Source organism: Gallus gallus, chromosome 8 (genome assembly GCF_016699485.2).
Source record: "Gallus gallus isolate bGalGal1 chromosome 8, bGalGal1.mat.broiler.GRCg7b, whole genome shotgun sequence".
NCBI lineage: Eukaryota > Metazoa > Chordata > Aves > Galliformes > Phasianidae > Gallus > Gallus gallus.
Window position 1 is genome coordinate 23,741,955 of NC_052539.1, and position 14,543 is coordinate 23,756,497.

General features: G+C 40.0%; 2 protein-coding genes and 1 long non-coding RNA gene across 27 annotated transcripts in view; 1 reads left to right on the forward strand and 2 right to left on the reverse strand.

Annotated features, from left to right (window-relative positions):
• TTC39A (tetratricopeptide repeat domain 39A) overlaps nucleotides 1–5,661 on the reverse strand; it is a 45,503-nt gene extending 39,842 nt beyond the window's left edge. Inside the window, exon 1 of one of the 7 annotated variants that reach the window (XM_046944882.1) lies at nucleotides 3,197–5,661. Coding sequence is in view for 2 of the 7 variants with exons in the window: in XM_046944879.1 (XP_046800835.1) it covers nucleotides 16–167 (152 nt within the window). In the remaining 5 variants the exon portion in view is untranslated. Of the gene's footprint in view, nucleotides 1–15; nucleotides 1,168–1,273; nucleotides 1,439–3,196 lie in introns of those variants that run through there. The other 6 variants (XM_004936784.5, XM_025153121.3, XM_046944881.1 and 3 more) reach the window with 6 other exon arrangements.
• On the forward strand, nucleotides 881–2,641 carry LOC107054039. The gene is made up of 2 exons (XR_006940000.1): nucleotides 881–1,028; nucleotides 2,553–2,641. It is a non-coding gene; the product is annotated as an uncharacterized LOC107054039 (long non-coding RNA).
• Nucleotides 5,028–14,543, reverse strand: part of EPS15 (epidermal growth factor receptor pathway substrate 15) — a 59,465-nt gene continuing 49,949 nt past the window's right edge. For 10 of the 19 annotated variants that reach the window (XM_040704675.2, XM_046944506.1, XM_046944503.1 and 7 more), the window contains 6 exons: nucleotides 13,262–13,331; nucleotides 12,134–12,210; nucleotides 11,564–11,726; nucleotides 8,812–8,990; nucleotides 8,199–8,249; nucleotides 5,028–6,946 (listed from right to left, as the gene is read on the reverse strand). In XM_040704675.2, the coding sequence (XP_040560609.1) occupies nucleotides 6,800–6,946; nucleotides 8,199–8,249; nucleotides 8,812–8,990; nucleotides 11,564–11,726; nucleotides 12,134–12,210; nucleotides 13,262–13,331 (687 nt within the window). In that variant the 3' untranslated portion in view covers nucleotides 5,028–6,799. The remainder of the gene's footprint in view (nucleotides 6,947–8,198; nucleotides 8,250–8,811; nucleotides 8,991–11,563; nucleotides 11,727–12,133; nucleotides 12,211–13,261; nucleotides 13,332–14,543) is intronic. The other 9 variants (XM_040704672.2, NM_001031283.2, XM_040704673.2 and 6 more) reach the window with 8 other exon arrangements.

The following is a 14,543-nucleotide window of genomic DNA, read 5'->3' on the forward strand; positions in this document are numbered from 1 at the left end:
TGATCTGTAACACACCTCAATTCCAGCATTTTGGAGCACGGTAAGCAAACTATCTTTATTTCTCGAGGTGCTGGTATGTGACCAGCAGATGGAGCTGCAGAAAGGCAACGAGGCCTCAGCACGGAGTTCCCCAGCACTGTCCGTCGGACACCCCCACGTAACAGCATCCAACAAACTGCTTTGGGACTCTCTGCAAACGTTCTTCTGCACGTTCAGCACTTCCCAACGTTGCTGTGACCGTCTGTACAAACACGAGGCCTGCAAGCGCAGCAGCCTTTGCACGACGCCATGACACAAACGCAGGGCCCACCACCTGCCCCACTGCAGAGGGCCACTGAGAAGGCGTCGTGACAGAGCAACGCCACAGCTGTACGAAGCCGTTACAAAGGCGCGCGCTGCTGTGGGCCGTTAGCAGCGCCCACACACTGCGCCATCTTAGCCGGACGGGATTTCACCCCCTGCGCTAATTCTGACCGGTGCCAACACAGATGCCGGCAGAAAATCAATGCTATTCTATGGGCTGCATAACCTGCAACGCAGGAAATGCTTTCCGTCGTGGTTTCTGCAGACCTTTTGAAGTCTCAGACTGACGCTCGCCGATTCCATTATTAACACACGGGAAAAGCGCCCAGGCTCAGACGGAGCGAACCGCCCGCAGCAGCTCACTGAGAGCCGCCAGCCCTGCAGCCCTTCTGGCGCAGAACCGCTTCGCTGACCCCTCACAGAGCTTCCCCGTTTTTACCCTGCACAGACCGAGAAGCAGATTGTTTCAGAAGTCGCGTCAAGCAGCGCACCCACAAGTAAAAGCCGGCGTCGCCCTCAGGGAAGAACGCCACCTGCACACCGAGCCCGCCGAGCAGACGCCCGCTCCGAGGCGCTCAGGAGAAGTTTGTGCGCTCTGTGGGCAGAGGACACGTGGAAGGGCCGGGCTGCAGGCCGGGAGGGGCGAGGCGCTTCGCCCCGCTCCGAAAAGCGACGGCGGAGACAAAGATAGACGCGCACGCAGCTCCTGAAGGACTGCGGCACAGGTATGTCATTTGCTCAGACCTCCTACGCGAGAGAAGGGAGAATAAAAAGCACCTGAAACAGAAAGGCGGTTTCTGTGCCCTCGGTGATACCGCGCGCTTGGGAAGCGCCGCTCGCCCGGCCCTCCGCCCCCCGGCTGAGGCGGGACGGCGCTCACCCACCCGGCAGCGCGGCCCCGCGAGCCGCGGCCGCGCCGCGCCGCCCCCCGCGGCCTGAGGTGAGGCGGCCCCACGCCTCCCGCCCTCACCTGGCCTGTCCGCTCCTGCCGCTGCCCGCGGGGGGCTCCATAGGGGCGTCGCGTCGGCCTCCAGCGGCTGCGGGAAGGGCGCGGGCGGTGCTGCCGCTGCCGGTGTTGCCGCCGCTCCCGCTGCTCCCCGGCGCGCGCGGCCGCCGCAGCCACCTGGCATGGTGTGAAGCGGCGGCAGCCGGGAGCCTCGGCGCATGTTCGGGCAGGGCCGGGCTGGGCCCCGCCGAGGGGCCGCCCCCACAGGTGAGCGGCTGCGGCAGCGCCCGCCCCGCCCCGCCCCGGGCGGGACGAGGACAGGGCGCTGGGCAGGGAAGGCGCGCGCAGGGCGCTGCCAGCAGGTGGGGGGCTCCGCTGCGGGACTCCGCCTCTTCTCCCGTGTCCCACGCGGGGTTCGTCCCGCGGTGCCGCCTGGCAGGGCCAGATTCTCATAGGTCATCGAAATTGGTCAGTTTTAACAAAACTTGAGGACAGTAGTGCAGGTAAGCTAAGGTGCTGTCAGCCATAAGGGAATCCACGCCAAAGACATTTAACTTTAATTCAGTGTTAAGACGATGAAGCAACTAAAAACCACGTGCTAAGAGCCAAGACACTCTTGAGAAATTCCAAGTGACGTTTTACAATTGGCTCTTGCATCGCTGGTGGCAGCAGGTTGGAATTAGGGCCATTAATTCCTGTTGAGAGGAGCACAACGTGACTCCTCCTTACCCCAGGTTTGGATGGACGGCCGCCATGTCAGCGCGCTCCAATGGCCGTGGGTGTGAAGCTGGAGCCCTCCTGCCCACAGCGAAGTGGTTGGACAACTCGGTGCCACCCAGCAGTGCACACAGCTCAAGCCAGCATGAACAGAGTAAGGACAACTTCAGTAACAGGAGCATAAAGGGAAAAAATAATGCTAAGAGGACTGAAGTGACACTTTGGTGTGTGATGCTGGAAACAAACTGTGATCGCCTATTGCGTGCATTATATTCTTAGCATTCAGGTTGACAGGGATAACTTCGTGGAAGGAAATGAGCAGGGGAGAAAGGGAAAGGTGAACACACACAGAGCAGGGAGTGGCAGGGCAAACAGGAGGACGGGGTTGACATAATGAAACAATGGGCACATGAGAGAACAGTGGATGTGTAAGGTTAAAAAAAGACTTTGATTAGCTGAACGTGGTTCCTGAGGTGTAAGATGTGGGGGAGGAGGGAGCCCTGGGTCTCGCTGCAGTGCACAGGGGCAGCTGGGTGGAGAGGAAAGGGAAACAATGCGTTTAATGAATGAATTCTTCTATTGACAGAAAAGTGAGAAAGCTGACAGTTTCCAAAGGGTCTTAAGAAGATCTCTTGCAGCTGGGACAGACCTCTGAAATAAAGGTTAGAATTTCAACCTGTGTTATCAGCAAATTCAATCCTCAAGCAAGCGTATCTTGCCCAGAGCAGCATTTTTGGCCAACTTCTTAATCTACTTCCAGTTTGAACAGCCCTAGAGTACAACTGGCTGCCTATATTAACATGTAACATCTTCCTTCCATGTAGAATATGCACAAGTGAAAAAGCACACAATTTTTACTACGCACAAGGGTGCCTCTTAATTTCAGCAGTTACATAATATACTGCCGGGCCTTTGGTCATTTAGAAAACAGGAAGAGGATTAGCATTACAAAGTGGTTTGTCCAATACAATACAAAGTGGTTTGTCCAATACGAAGTGGTTTGTCCATTTAATAATTCAGCAAGAGATAACTGGAAACATCCTGACCTCTTAAATATACTTCCAAATAATGCAGCATTTTCCCCATCCATCAGCTACCTGATCTTTAAAAGCTAATGCTTTTCATTTTTAATTCAAAATCTAAGGTCCTAGCAGCTCAAGATCTCTCACTTTCAGTGCAAGAGGTGTTCAGCAACCCCCATACAGGTAACTGAAGTTCCACTCTACTTACCCAAAAAGTAAGTTTCAAACTTGCATCAGGAAGGATCTTCAATTTGGGAAGATTACTGTCCACTTCAATTAATAACTGCTGACAGTCTGCTTTAATTTGACATTTTCTTGTGATTTACAATTGCACAAGACAAATCTTCTTCCATCTCAAGGTAAACAATGGATGCATGGGAATCCCAACCACCACTCTAATAAACAACAGAATTAAATTCAAGAGCATTCTGTGAAGACTAGATATGACAACATTTTTAACAGATACGTTACTTTCTTCATTTTAGCCCCCTATAATTCAACTCTGTTTCCTTTATTTTATTATCTAAAAATGTTATCAATGAAAAATACTCTTCTGTCAGTATTGTAAAACACAATGCACGTATTTGAAGATTCAGGCTAAAGAATAACTAAAGCATTCCAATACTGAAGTTACAGTTTTGCTAAAAATTTTAATTCTGAGACACTGAATTTTAGATTTCAATAGCTAAATGAAACTATTGACAAGTCAGTGGGGAAACAACAGTAAGCAACAGAGTTCTGACAACTGGATGCTGTTTGTGTGAAGAAGTGACATACAGCTGGCATGTCAGGTGGCAAAGGATGGCAAGGAAATGTGTATAACCAAAGAAACCAGTAAGTCCAATACTGATGTTGGACACAACAGATTTTAAGAGTTGAGCAGAAGGGTTAGCATTCCTTGTCACATCATATCTCCAGGCTTAAAGTAGCAGACAGATTCCCAGACAAGTCAACTCAGTATGTCAGGTCCTTTATTAAGCACCTTTATTGCCATTTTATTCTTTGTCAGTACTTGGCAGTGATAACAGATCCTTAACATTAATCCCCAGTACATGCCACTGATACAATTTCTTATTAAGTTACCTCACATTGGAAACGTAGCTGTCAAGTGGCCAATAACATTAGATAATCTCTTAAATAAAAAGTGCAATGGTTCGCTGTGAATTCAAGGAACTTTTACACAACAGAACCTCATAAGACAGTAAGTTGGACAAAGACCGAAAAGGATACAAAATTATTCAAAGTGAACAGCAACTACTTTCAGTTTCATGATAGAATCATATGGACAGCTCAAAATTTGCAAGGAATACAAGGTTGAAAGCAGCACAGTCGGAGGCCAAAGTATGTCCAAGATGTAAACTTGGTAGAGGACTTGAAAAGAAAAGAAAAAAAACCAGCCCACAGAGGGTTGCAAATGACCTCAAGGATGTGTATAAATCTGATGAAATTAATGAAAATATGACATTGCCTAATCCAACTGATGCATCATTAAAAAGATAACCAGAAAAAAATATATATTTGGGGCCACTTAGGTGGGTCCATTAATATTGATAGCTGCTGTAACAGAAGTATCAAAGACATGTAAAAGGCTGCTGGAACTCCTGAACCACTGACCAAGCAGTCTACGTCCACATCTTGCCGTGAAGATGGGATGCACCATATTGAGAAGAATACTCTGGGTCAAACTAAAGATTTACCAAGCCAAGGGAACGTGCTTTATGTTGAGAGCACGTGATATGCTGACATAACTTCACAAAGGAATACTAAGGATGTAACATTTGAGCATTGCAAACCTTGTGCAGGCAAAAATCCTGAGGCAGATGTAGCATGAATTTTCAATGAAACTGCCACGACTCCTAATGAAGCAAGTGACAAATGGGATCAGTATGCACTTCAGCTAACCCCACCATTCAAGCAGCTTGTTTCTTGGAAAATTAACCACCTCCCATCAGACTACAAACAGAGCACCTTCTAACGTTCACATTACATCTGCATGTTGCTTTACAGCTCCGCATCCTTTTGAAAAAATAGGCAAACAGTTCACGCTTATGTACTTAAATTTTATTTCTTCATAATTACAGGCTATTGTTAGAATTCTTAAACAAAAGGGAAGTCTATAAATAGAGGCTAATCCCACCTGAACAAGTTTCTTTTTTTAAAAAAAGTTAAAACTTCATAAGTAATGCCATTTAGCTCACAGCAGTGGTTTGTTGGTAGTCTGAGTAAAAGTACTACAGTCAGAGTCAGTAACATGAAATGTAACATCAAATGACTCAAAACCTTTAAATTCCATAAAGGAAAGCAAGAATATATATATAATATATACATAATAATATTGTGTTGGTCCACTGAGTATACGTTTTTTAACAAAAGATAAGAAACTATGTAATCCAGTTAAGCGTGATTTGCAAGATTAGTGTACACTCATTATGAAGATGTATAGGTAAGTTTTAACTATTTAATCCTTGCAAAAATTTAAGTTACCTTTTTTGAGCAGGTGTTGAAACGCTCATTTCCCAGTGCAAAAGAAATAACATCCCAGTCCGGTTACCCATTTTCCTGAAAAACTGAAAACTATCAAACTCTTTTCAACAGCAGCACTGACACATAATGGGAAGAGGTTAAATGTATTGAAGCGCGGCTGAGCTCAACTCCTCCTCCCAGTGCTGTGTGTTGAAACTTTTCCATTTCCTCAACAGAAACACCACAAGTTAAAAGTGCAAGAAAGAAATAAAGATCTCTTGATGCTTATGCTGCTGCCATCCATTTTTCTTAGATAGGGCAAAAGAATATTCTTGGAATTATTTTAATTAAACCAATTCTCCAGAATGGAGTTCTTTCAAAGTGAACAATAAGTTACTTTCATTAAGTTATTTTCATTAAAATCATATCAATCCCACTCAGTGACCATAAAAAAATTCAGTTTAAGGTGCAACTATCTGTTGGCATTCAATAAATTACACATACAGGAAAAAAGCAACCTTTAAAAAAAAAATGAAAAAAAAGATCAGACAACATGTTTTCTTTCTATTCTCAATCTCATTTCATTTTCAACTTACTATCTTGCCAGCTAACGGGCGAGTAATCTTGCCAATTACTTATCTGCATATTTCACAGGCAAAACTGGCTCAAACAGCAGCGGGGCCTTGTTATTTGACAGTCACCTTGGCCAACAGCAAATGCACACAAATCTTCCATTTAATTGCTTTATAAAACAAAGTTACTGGTCTTAAAACCTATGACCATGCAAGAAAAGCATTAAAGGTTTCTGTAAGACACACTCTTTTTGACTTAGACTCCATGAAGATTGTTATTTCAAGTCCAAATAGAATCTTCAATGAAGAGAAAAAAAATCTATATGCATACATATAAAATAAAGCACTCCACGACTCTGGCATTACTAAAATCTTTCTAGAAGGATAAGAGGTTTCAAATGACTAACTGCTTGATGGGAAACAATCAGCCATGGCAGAATAATTGCTATGTTCACTTTATGCTCAATTACCAACTGCTGACAGATTCCAGTCAAACTAATGTCTCATTTTCTGCATTTTCAACTGATTTGCTTACATCTGGGAAAAGTTCCTTATTTTCCTGAAAACGTGAGAGAAATTGAATGCTAGAATTAAGTTATTCAAATAATAAAAATAACCCAAAGGATTGAATTTAGCAGGAACACACCACTTTCAAAAGTTTAAAACCTTTCTTAATTTTTTGTATACATGTCATCTTCTGATTAACATTTAAATAGGTTAGGTATTCAGGGAAAGGGACAAAACAGTTGACATATGACAACATCTTATTCTAAGCTTCATGCTTCTGATATTTCTGATTTACTGAGTGCAATAGCCAGTTCCAAGTCTTCTTGCTCTTGCTGTTTTAGTCTTGCCAATCTTTCTTTCTCTTCTCTCTCACTTTCCCTCTTAGCCCATTCAATCATGTCTTCCTCAGTAGAATACTGCATTTTTAAAAGACAAAATAACCACATTAATAATGCAACGATAACTAACCCTGTTCTTGGTTTAAGTGAGTTTCAGTTCTCTAAAACATTTGACACACTACAGTTTTTGAATATTACTTGCTTTCTATTGTCAGTAAACTGTTAGCTTAGTCCAAGGTTTAACTATTAAGAACTGCACTGAAGCCATCCTATTGCTCTGTTTTTCATTTAATGCACCATGTATAGAAATTCAGTATTAAGTTATGATAAAACGTTACAGGAGCAGCAAATGCTATGCTTTAAAATCAAACTATTTTGAATAACAAACCAGTCTGTAAAAGTTTTGAATGAATTGTGAGAACGTACTGCAAATACACCCATACCCAGCATGACAGGACATCCTAATTAATTGTACTTTCGTTAGAGATGCCTTTTCCAGATGACAGTGACTATGAAAAATTAGCTGTAGAATGACTTTAATTGTGCAGATGAAAAACACTCAGGTAAAAAGCAGCAGAATATTAAGGTAACAGTACAGTTAGAAGCCTAGTGATAATACAGAGAAAGGTAAGTGTGATAAGTGGAGAAGATAAAGAACAGATGCCTTCAGTGTACTTTGACATGAAGAGAATATGAACTGAATTGCTGTGATACAATGACTGTAAGTCAGAAAACATGGTATTGTTTTCAACACAAAAGAAAATACCAAAATTTGTTTCTATTCAGCATGCAGAAAAGCTAAGAGGTAGGTGAAGCCCATGTGTTCATGAACATCCCAGTGTTAAGTCTTAAAGGGTTATCACAATGTACTTCAGTTAGTTCCTGCTTTGAGCTAGTATTTAAGAGTAGAAAAGCTTGTTTTTTTCTTCATAGTTCACTTACTATTTTATCAGTAGTAGCAGCTGGAAAAGAATGCTTTTTCCTTTATAAAAATAATTAACTTTTGCTTCCCCCTCCACATTTCACATTCTGCCCTCCTGACTAGCTTCTCAAAACATCTAACCAGTGAAAGCAATCAGTAACATTATTGTCATGCTATAAAGACACATCAACCAGTGCAAGTCAAAGACCTGTCAACCCTCCATTTGCTTCAATCAAGCAAATGGTTTATCAACCCCCCCCCCCAAAAAAAGCAGTATGATCACGTTACTGTGAACGCAAATTGCATATCACAGATATCAAGCTGGAAAGTGAAAAGATGCCTTCCAAAACTCCTCTTTGCAAAAGCTCAAAAATAAAATAAAAATTATATATATAGGCATGCACAAACCTTTAGATTTGCTTCTACTGCTTGGGCACCACGACTTCTATGAAATGGATTCTGGTTACAAAGAGACACTACTTTTCACTGCATCATACATAACTCTAGAATTTACTAGCCATTCAAAACTCACCACATTACATTTCATTAACGTACACTATTATGAAGCTGTTTATCGCTATTTCAGTCTATATTTCAATAGTATGACTAAACAGTTCAGTGACATGAAGATTAAAATCATGTCTTTTGTTGTATTTTTAATTGGATAATTAACAGTGTGTTTTTATACCTATATATATTTTACACCTGCTGCGTGCTTTGATAAAATAATACCTGGAACAGATATTTAAAATGTCCTACTTCTAAAAGTTAGGAGGCCCCCATGAAAAAAAAGTATTACAAACTCACAAAAGCAATGCAACATAAACATTATCATTTATTGCATTGTTTCATTTTAGGGCAGCCTCAGCTGTAAATGAGATCTAACCACTGTTTTAACTGGAAGCAATATCCCACGTACAAAAGGGATATGTGTTAATATTTCAAATTAGACTGAAGATGTCAGTGTGAACGATTCAAAGCTGTCAGTATACTGAAACAAATGTAAAAAGTGTTTACTCACAGTACTGAAGTTTGCAAAATTGTTGGGGTCAGCCTCTTTACTGACGCTGGTGGGAGCAAATGGATCACAGAATAGATCTGCTTCTTGTTCTTTGGGAATTTCTGGGGTGGGAAAAGGCTGAAATGGATCGCTCGGTTTAAAGGAATCTGAAGAGTCTATTTGATTGATAGGTCTTTTCCCTTAGATTAAAATGAATTTAAAATGAATTTAAGATAGCAGGTAATAACATGCCAAAAAATAATATTAATAAAAAAAAACAAAAACAAATTCAAAAGCTATTTGGAATGCAACCTCTTCTGACAAATAGTGGAGTCATAATGACTTCAGAGGAAGGGTTGCCAGTTTAAAAAATGAAGGCATGGCCCAATATTTCTTAAAGTGTAATCAAATGAAAAGGAACACATGTATGTTAATGATTCAAGAGCACAATTATGTTCTGATGTAGCAGTATTTTGGGAATAGAATTCCTAAGTCTTTAGTCCCTATTTTATCAGCACAGTAACTACTTCTGCTTATCAATAATCCATGATAAAAAAGCCTTACTGGAATTATTATTTGTCTGGGTCAAAGCAACAGAATTTGATTTAGAGAACAGGAATATAAGTCTTCAAAAACAGCAAGGAAAAGCATCCTCTCACTATGCTAACACACATCATTTCACAGAAAAGTGAAGACAACTAAGCCAAATAACAAACAGTATAACCAACAGGCTTAACTATTTTGTTAATCCTTACCTAAGTAGCTGCAGATGAAACAGAAGCAGATGTGAGCCCCCACCTGTTCTTTTTTCAGCTTAACCCCAGTCAGCTTTCAGCACCTCTGAGGACATTAACCCAAACCCTTCCAAGAACAGTTGAGCTAAATTTCATCCTACCATTCTCTCCATATGTTATTATTTATAGTAAAGGTTTCATTGCAGTTTCTCGAATTCACCTAGCAAATTCAGCAAGTGGATTGCCCATTACAGTGGTTGTATGCTTCTGTTTTTCACAGACCAAAAGAGATTCTAATTCAAATGCCTCAGAGGCTTCTAGGAATGCTCCCCTGGGGAATACATGATTTATTTAGACAATTCTCAGATAACCTTCCCATGATAATCCTCCCTCACTGATCATGTTCCATCACTGGCAAATAAGGCATGGTTTTTATTTTCTTGAATACAGTGGGAAAAGCAGCTTCAAATGACATCTAGAAAAAGAATCCTTTTACAGAGGAAGGATTAATAACTGTAAGAATATGAAGTATACATTGCCAAACCCACCCAAAAATAATGAAATAGTAGCACTCAGTGTCTGGAAAGGCAATGGACGTCAGAAGCAAGCAAGTTGCCCTTCCACACACTTTCCATTATCAGGCAGGTTTAAAAGGAGTCACTTCCTCAAAAAAGCATTCCTTTGTTTTGAATGAGACCAAGAGAGTCATTGAGAACAAATACACTTAAATATCTCAATTTGTGATGCATGATGGGAAAAGAATTTATTGGGAAACGTTATCACAGTATCCACAGGAACAGGGTACTTCTTGTTATAGCCATCTATTAATAGCAGTACTGTTTTTCTGCCACTAGGTGCTTGCATTCTAAAAGTGAATCTGTGCATCACCTTGTAGCCACTCCTAAACAGTAAAGTCCAAAATCCCACACACATTCCTTTAAGGGCCTCCATAGAAGGAAACACTATCAAACATTCAAATTAACACCACTTGTCATGTCAACTGCTTTTATGTTATTTACAATGAAACAGGCTACTTGCAAGGCATGGATCAGATCTCCTCACTTCATCGTTAGAATTAAGCACTTGAGTTTAAACTTTTAGTATTACTTTTTCTGTTTTGTGTTGCACTCTTTTGAGGGAAAAAGATGAATACTTAAGTTGCATGCTATAGTTTGCCACAACACTGTAAAATTCAATCATATAGTGTAATAGTGAAAGTGATGCAGTAAAGTTTTTAAAGAGAATGAGACAAAGGATGGAAAGTTGAATGAACACTAATAATGTAATGTATTTTCCAATCTATGAAAAAGAAAAAAAGATTGAAAGTACAGATTCTGTTGTAACACGGACTTAAGGCAACCAGAAGGTTTTGTTAACTTTGATAACAATCACAGTATTTTCTGGAGAAGACTGGTGTGTCTCATGGAGTGAACCAGAGGATCCAGCTATCGCTGAACAGAGAACAGCACAGGGAACCTGGGTTTATTGCTATTGCATTGGCTAGGTTACAACACTACAGACCTCTGGCAAGGCTACCTGGAAAAATTTCATCTGAATGTGTGAGGCAGTCACACGTTAACTCCAGTTTAATTTATTTTACTCCAGCCACATACACACTGAATTGTTTTAATATTTATTTAAAGACAGCATTAAAACTGGAAGTTTTGCAATGGGTAGAACACAATGGCTTCTCACTTCAAACAACACGCACAGCCTATTACAATAGCAACTGTTTAATTTGTAGTCAATTGTGTTCTTGTGGACCCCCATATTAACTCTGTGTTGTTCCATTTTTTTAAAAATCCTCTTCCCCTCTCCTTAAAAAAAGGAAACAAAAACCAAAACTCTAAAACAGCAAGCTATGCTGCCACGTGTCAAGCAACATTTAACTCTGAGGGAAAAAAAAAGATCAGGAACAGACTTGTTTTACATCATCTCACTTAATCGCTGTTTGTTCAGTATACTTCACCATCCCCTTGTAATTACTGTCCTACCACCAATGTTAAAGAAGCTAATCAGCATCTCACATCAGCTCTTACCGGGAGGTGGCGGACAGGGCCTTGTGGGAGTTCCAGTTTTAGGGGGCAATGCAGGAGGGATGTCCTCGTTTTTGGCTGGTGGCTCTTCAAATGAGTTTTTAGTTATGACCACATTTTTGACAGAGCCTGATGTGGAAGAGCTAAAGGGATCCTCATTGTTGGCCTTCGGGAAAGAAAACAGCAACATACACAATTTCAGTGCAATTCCACCATCTTAAGAAATGAAAGTTTGTTTTTAAAATGCATCAGTCAGGAAGAATAAAAGCAAACATTGATGAAAATTATAGAAAAATCAGGAATAGTCAGTGTGTACAGCAATGAGAAGGTGAGTGCAGCTATATACATTCAAAGCCATTTGAAATACAGAGCAAATACAAAGCTTGCTTTGTGTTCTTCACAGTGGAATTGCAAGACAATTTACTGTAAAAACCCTCTTTGTCAAAAAAGTTAGCCATTGTAAATTTTTATTATTGGCAAAACTAACAATAAAAAACCCATAAGAAATAAGAATACAGTATGTCACTGCAGAGTTTCATGCATTTTCTATGAGTGATAGTAATTTCACATTACCTTTGACAGCGTGCTGAAGTCAGCAAAGCCACTTCCAAAGGATTCATTTCCAAACAGAGAGGCAAAGGGGTCTGTAGCTAAATGCACAAAAATCAAGCAAACAGAGATGAAATATGGAACTCTGAAAGATCCTACAAGAAAAAGCAGCTGTTACATATATTGAAGCATAGACTACTTCTATGTGAAATACTTAATTAGGTGGGCAGTCTTGCTATTTAAGTAGTTTTTACAAAAAACCTAAATATTAACAACTGATTAACAATAATAATTCTCCTGAAAAGGTTTTGTTGATGTATCTGTGTACAGAGAGACAGGTATTTTTTTTTGGTATGTGCATAGACGCAAATACATAATGCCTAAGAACACAACTGAGCTCATTTCCAACTGTAAGCCCACATCTGGAATAAAGTATCTTTGAACCTTGTATGAACTCAACCTGTAATACAAGAGTGTTCTTCATCTCTTGTATGCCACAAAATGTGTAAAAACTGCTGTTCTATTGTAAAGTAAGAACTATACTATGTTTACCAATAATCACTTCTCTGTCTCCAGAAACAGTGGGTTGTTTTGTTCAGTTTTTTTGTTTTTATTTTTTACTAAACACGCTTACAGTACAAAATCACAAAGATTCACGTCTTGGATTCATGCACTTCCTGGTGCAACTTGGCCACAGCGTGGATTAGACTCCTCCCAAAAACATCTTTACCCTCAGATAAGAGAGGGACATAGCAATACAGATAAAAACCTTGGTCAAATAGTTATTTCTTAGATCCTCTTATATAATACATAACTACCCTGTATGTTACTTTGAAAGCAACATGACGTCTCTTAAAAGCAACCCTAAGGGGAAGTAGTAGAAACCACTCAAATATCCCAAACACTTGGATCAGAATATTTCACCAGTTTTAGGTGAAGAAGAACATGTTTGCAAAATCAGTCTTTGCTGATACATGCTAACGATAATGACTTCTTTGTTTCTTTTAAATAAAAACCACTTCCTACAAACTTTTCTGAATTAAAGTTTGACATAAGGAACAAGTCCATAAAATGCTCCCATTGCAAATTCAGTCAAGACTAGGAACATAGACAAGAAAAAGGAAGTAAGCTTCATGTGTAGTCTCCTCTTACCTAGATCATCTGATGCAGTAACAGTTGTTCCACCAGGAGCAAAAGGATCATTTTTCTTCGGTATCTCTGTCTAAAATAAAAGAATTACTTTAGAGGGAAATTTGTTTTTCACCGTGATGAAGTCCCCATTCTAAGAATACAATCACAATTTATTTAAGCTTAGAAGGTTTAAGATAATGTTGGTCAAACATCTTTATGCCAGGCATCAAAATAAAAAAATAAAAAACCCATGACATTCTTGACATTGTTTATAAAGGTACTGCTACACGACGTCAGTAACAAAGGTGCAGTAAAGCATTTATGATCGATGCATAACTTTAGAAATGCAGATCTCACAAGGATCAAGTGCTACAGACTGCACATCCCATGCCTTCATACTTTTCTTATTGTCAGTCCAAGAATTAGATGTATTAGAATATTGTGATTTGATGAAGGATAGTGTGCAGGATAAGTACTGAAGATTGTAGAAAACCAGTTTTTAAGACTAGAGATCAGGTAATATGATCTCAACATCTGCATAACATGCATATCACACAGAAGGAAAAGAACACCCCTGTTAGGTGGAGTAATTCCTCACTATCTCATTTCTGCAGGTTCACCTCTGGCACACTCCACAGCCACTTAACTTGCTTCCTACATGTATTAATAGTCCACTTGTATTTTTAATGCATACATACAGATTCTATATACACACAAAACTAGAACTGAGGTACCATTAGCACCACTGAAGAGAGGATATGGCAAAAAGACTAGGACAAACTTAAGACAATTTCTGCTTCTTAGAATATTCTTATAATAAGCCCTCAATATTACCTTATTTTCATTAAAGTTACATCTTCCATCAAAGAAGGCTTTATTTCCAGCTCTACCTTATTGTTGGCTGGTGATTGATCAGTAACTGCTCAGTAACAATATGAACAGCTAGAAGTTAGGCCTAGGTATATTTGAAAGAATATGCCATTTAGTAATAGTCTCCACATTAGGACTGTCTTTCGGTGACTCATTAAAAAAAGATAATGAAAACCAAGCAACATATCTGTAAAACAGCTTGGGTTTATAGAAGAACTTACTATCACGTCAGATTTTAAGTAAGATAAAACATACTTATTCATCCTTGAAGCTTATGCTTTGGAGACAAAAAAATAAGTGAAGTGTCTCAATAGAACCTGGTGAGATTAATAAATTTGAAAGAAAACAAAGATTAAGTTCCACCAGCTACTAATAGAGCTTAACTCAGTCCCAAAACATTCTAATTTGTGGAGCTGCACACTGAAATATTTAA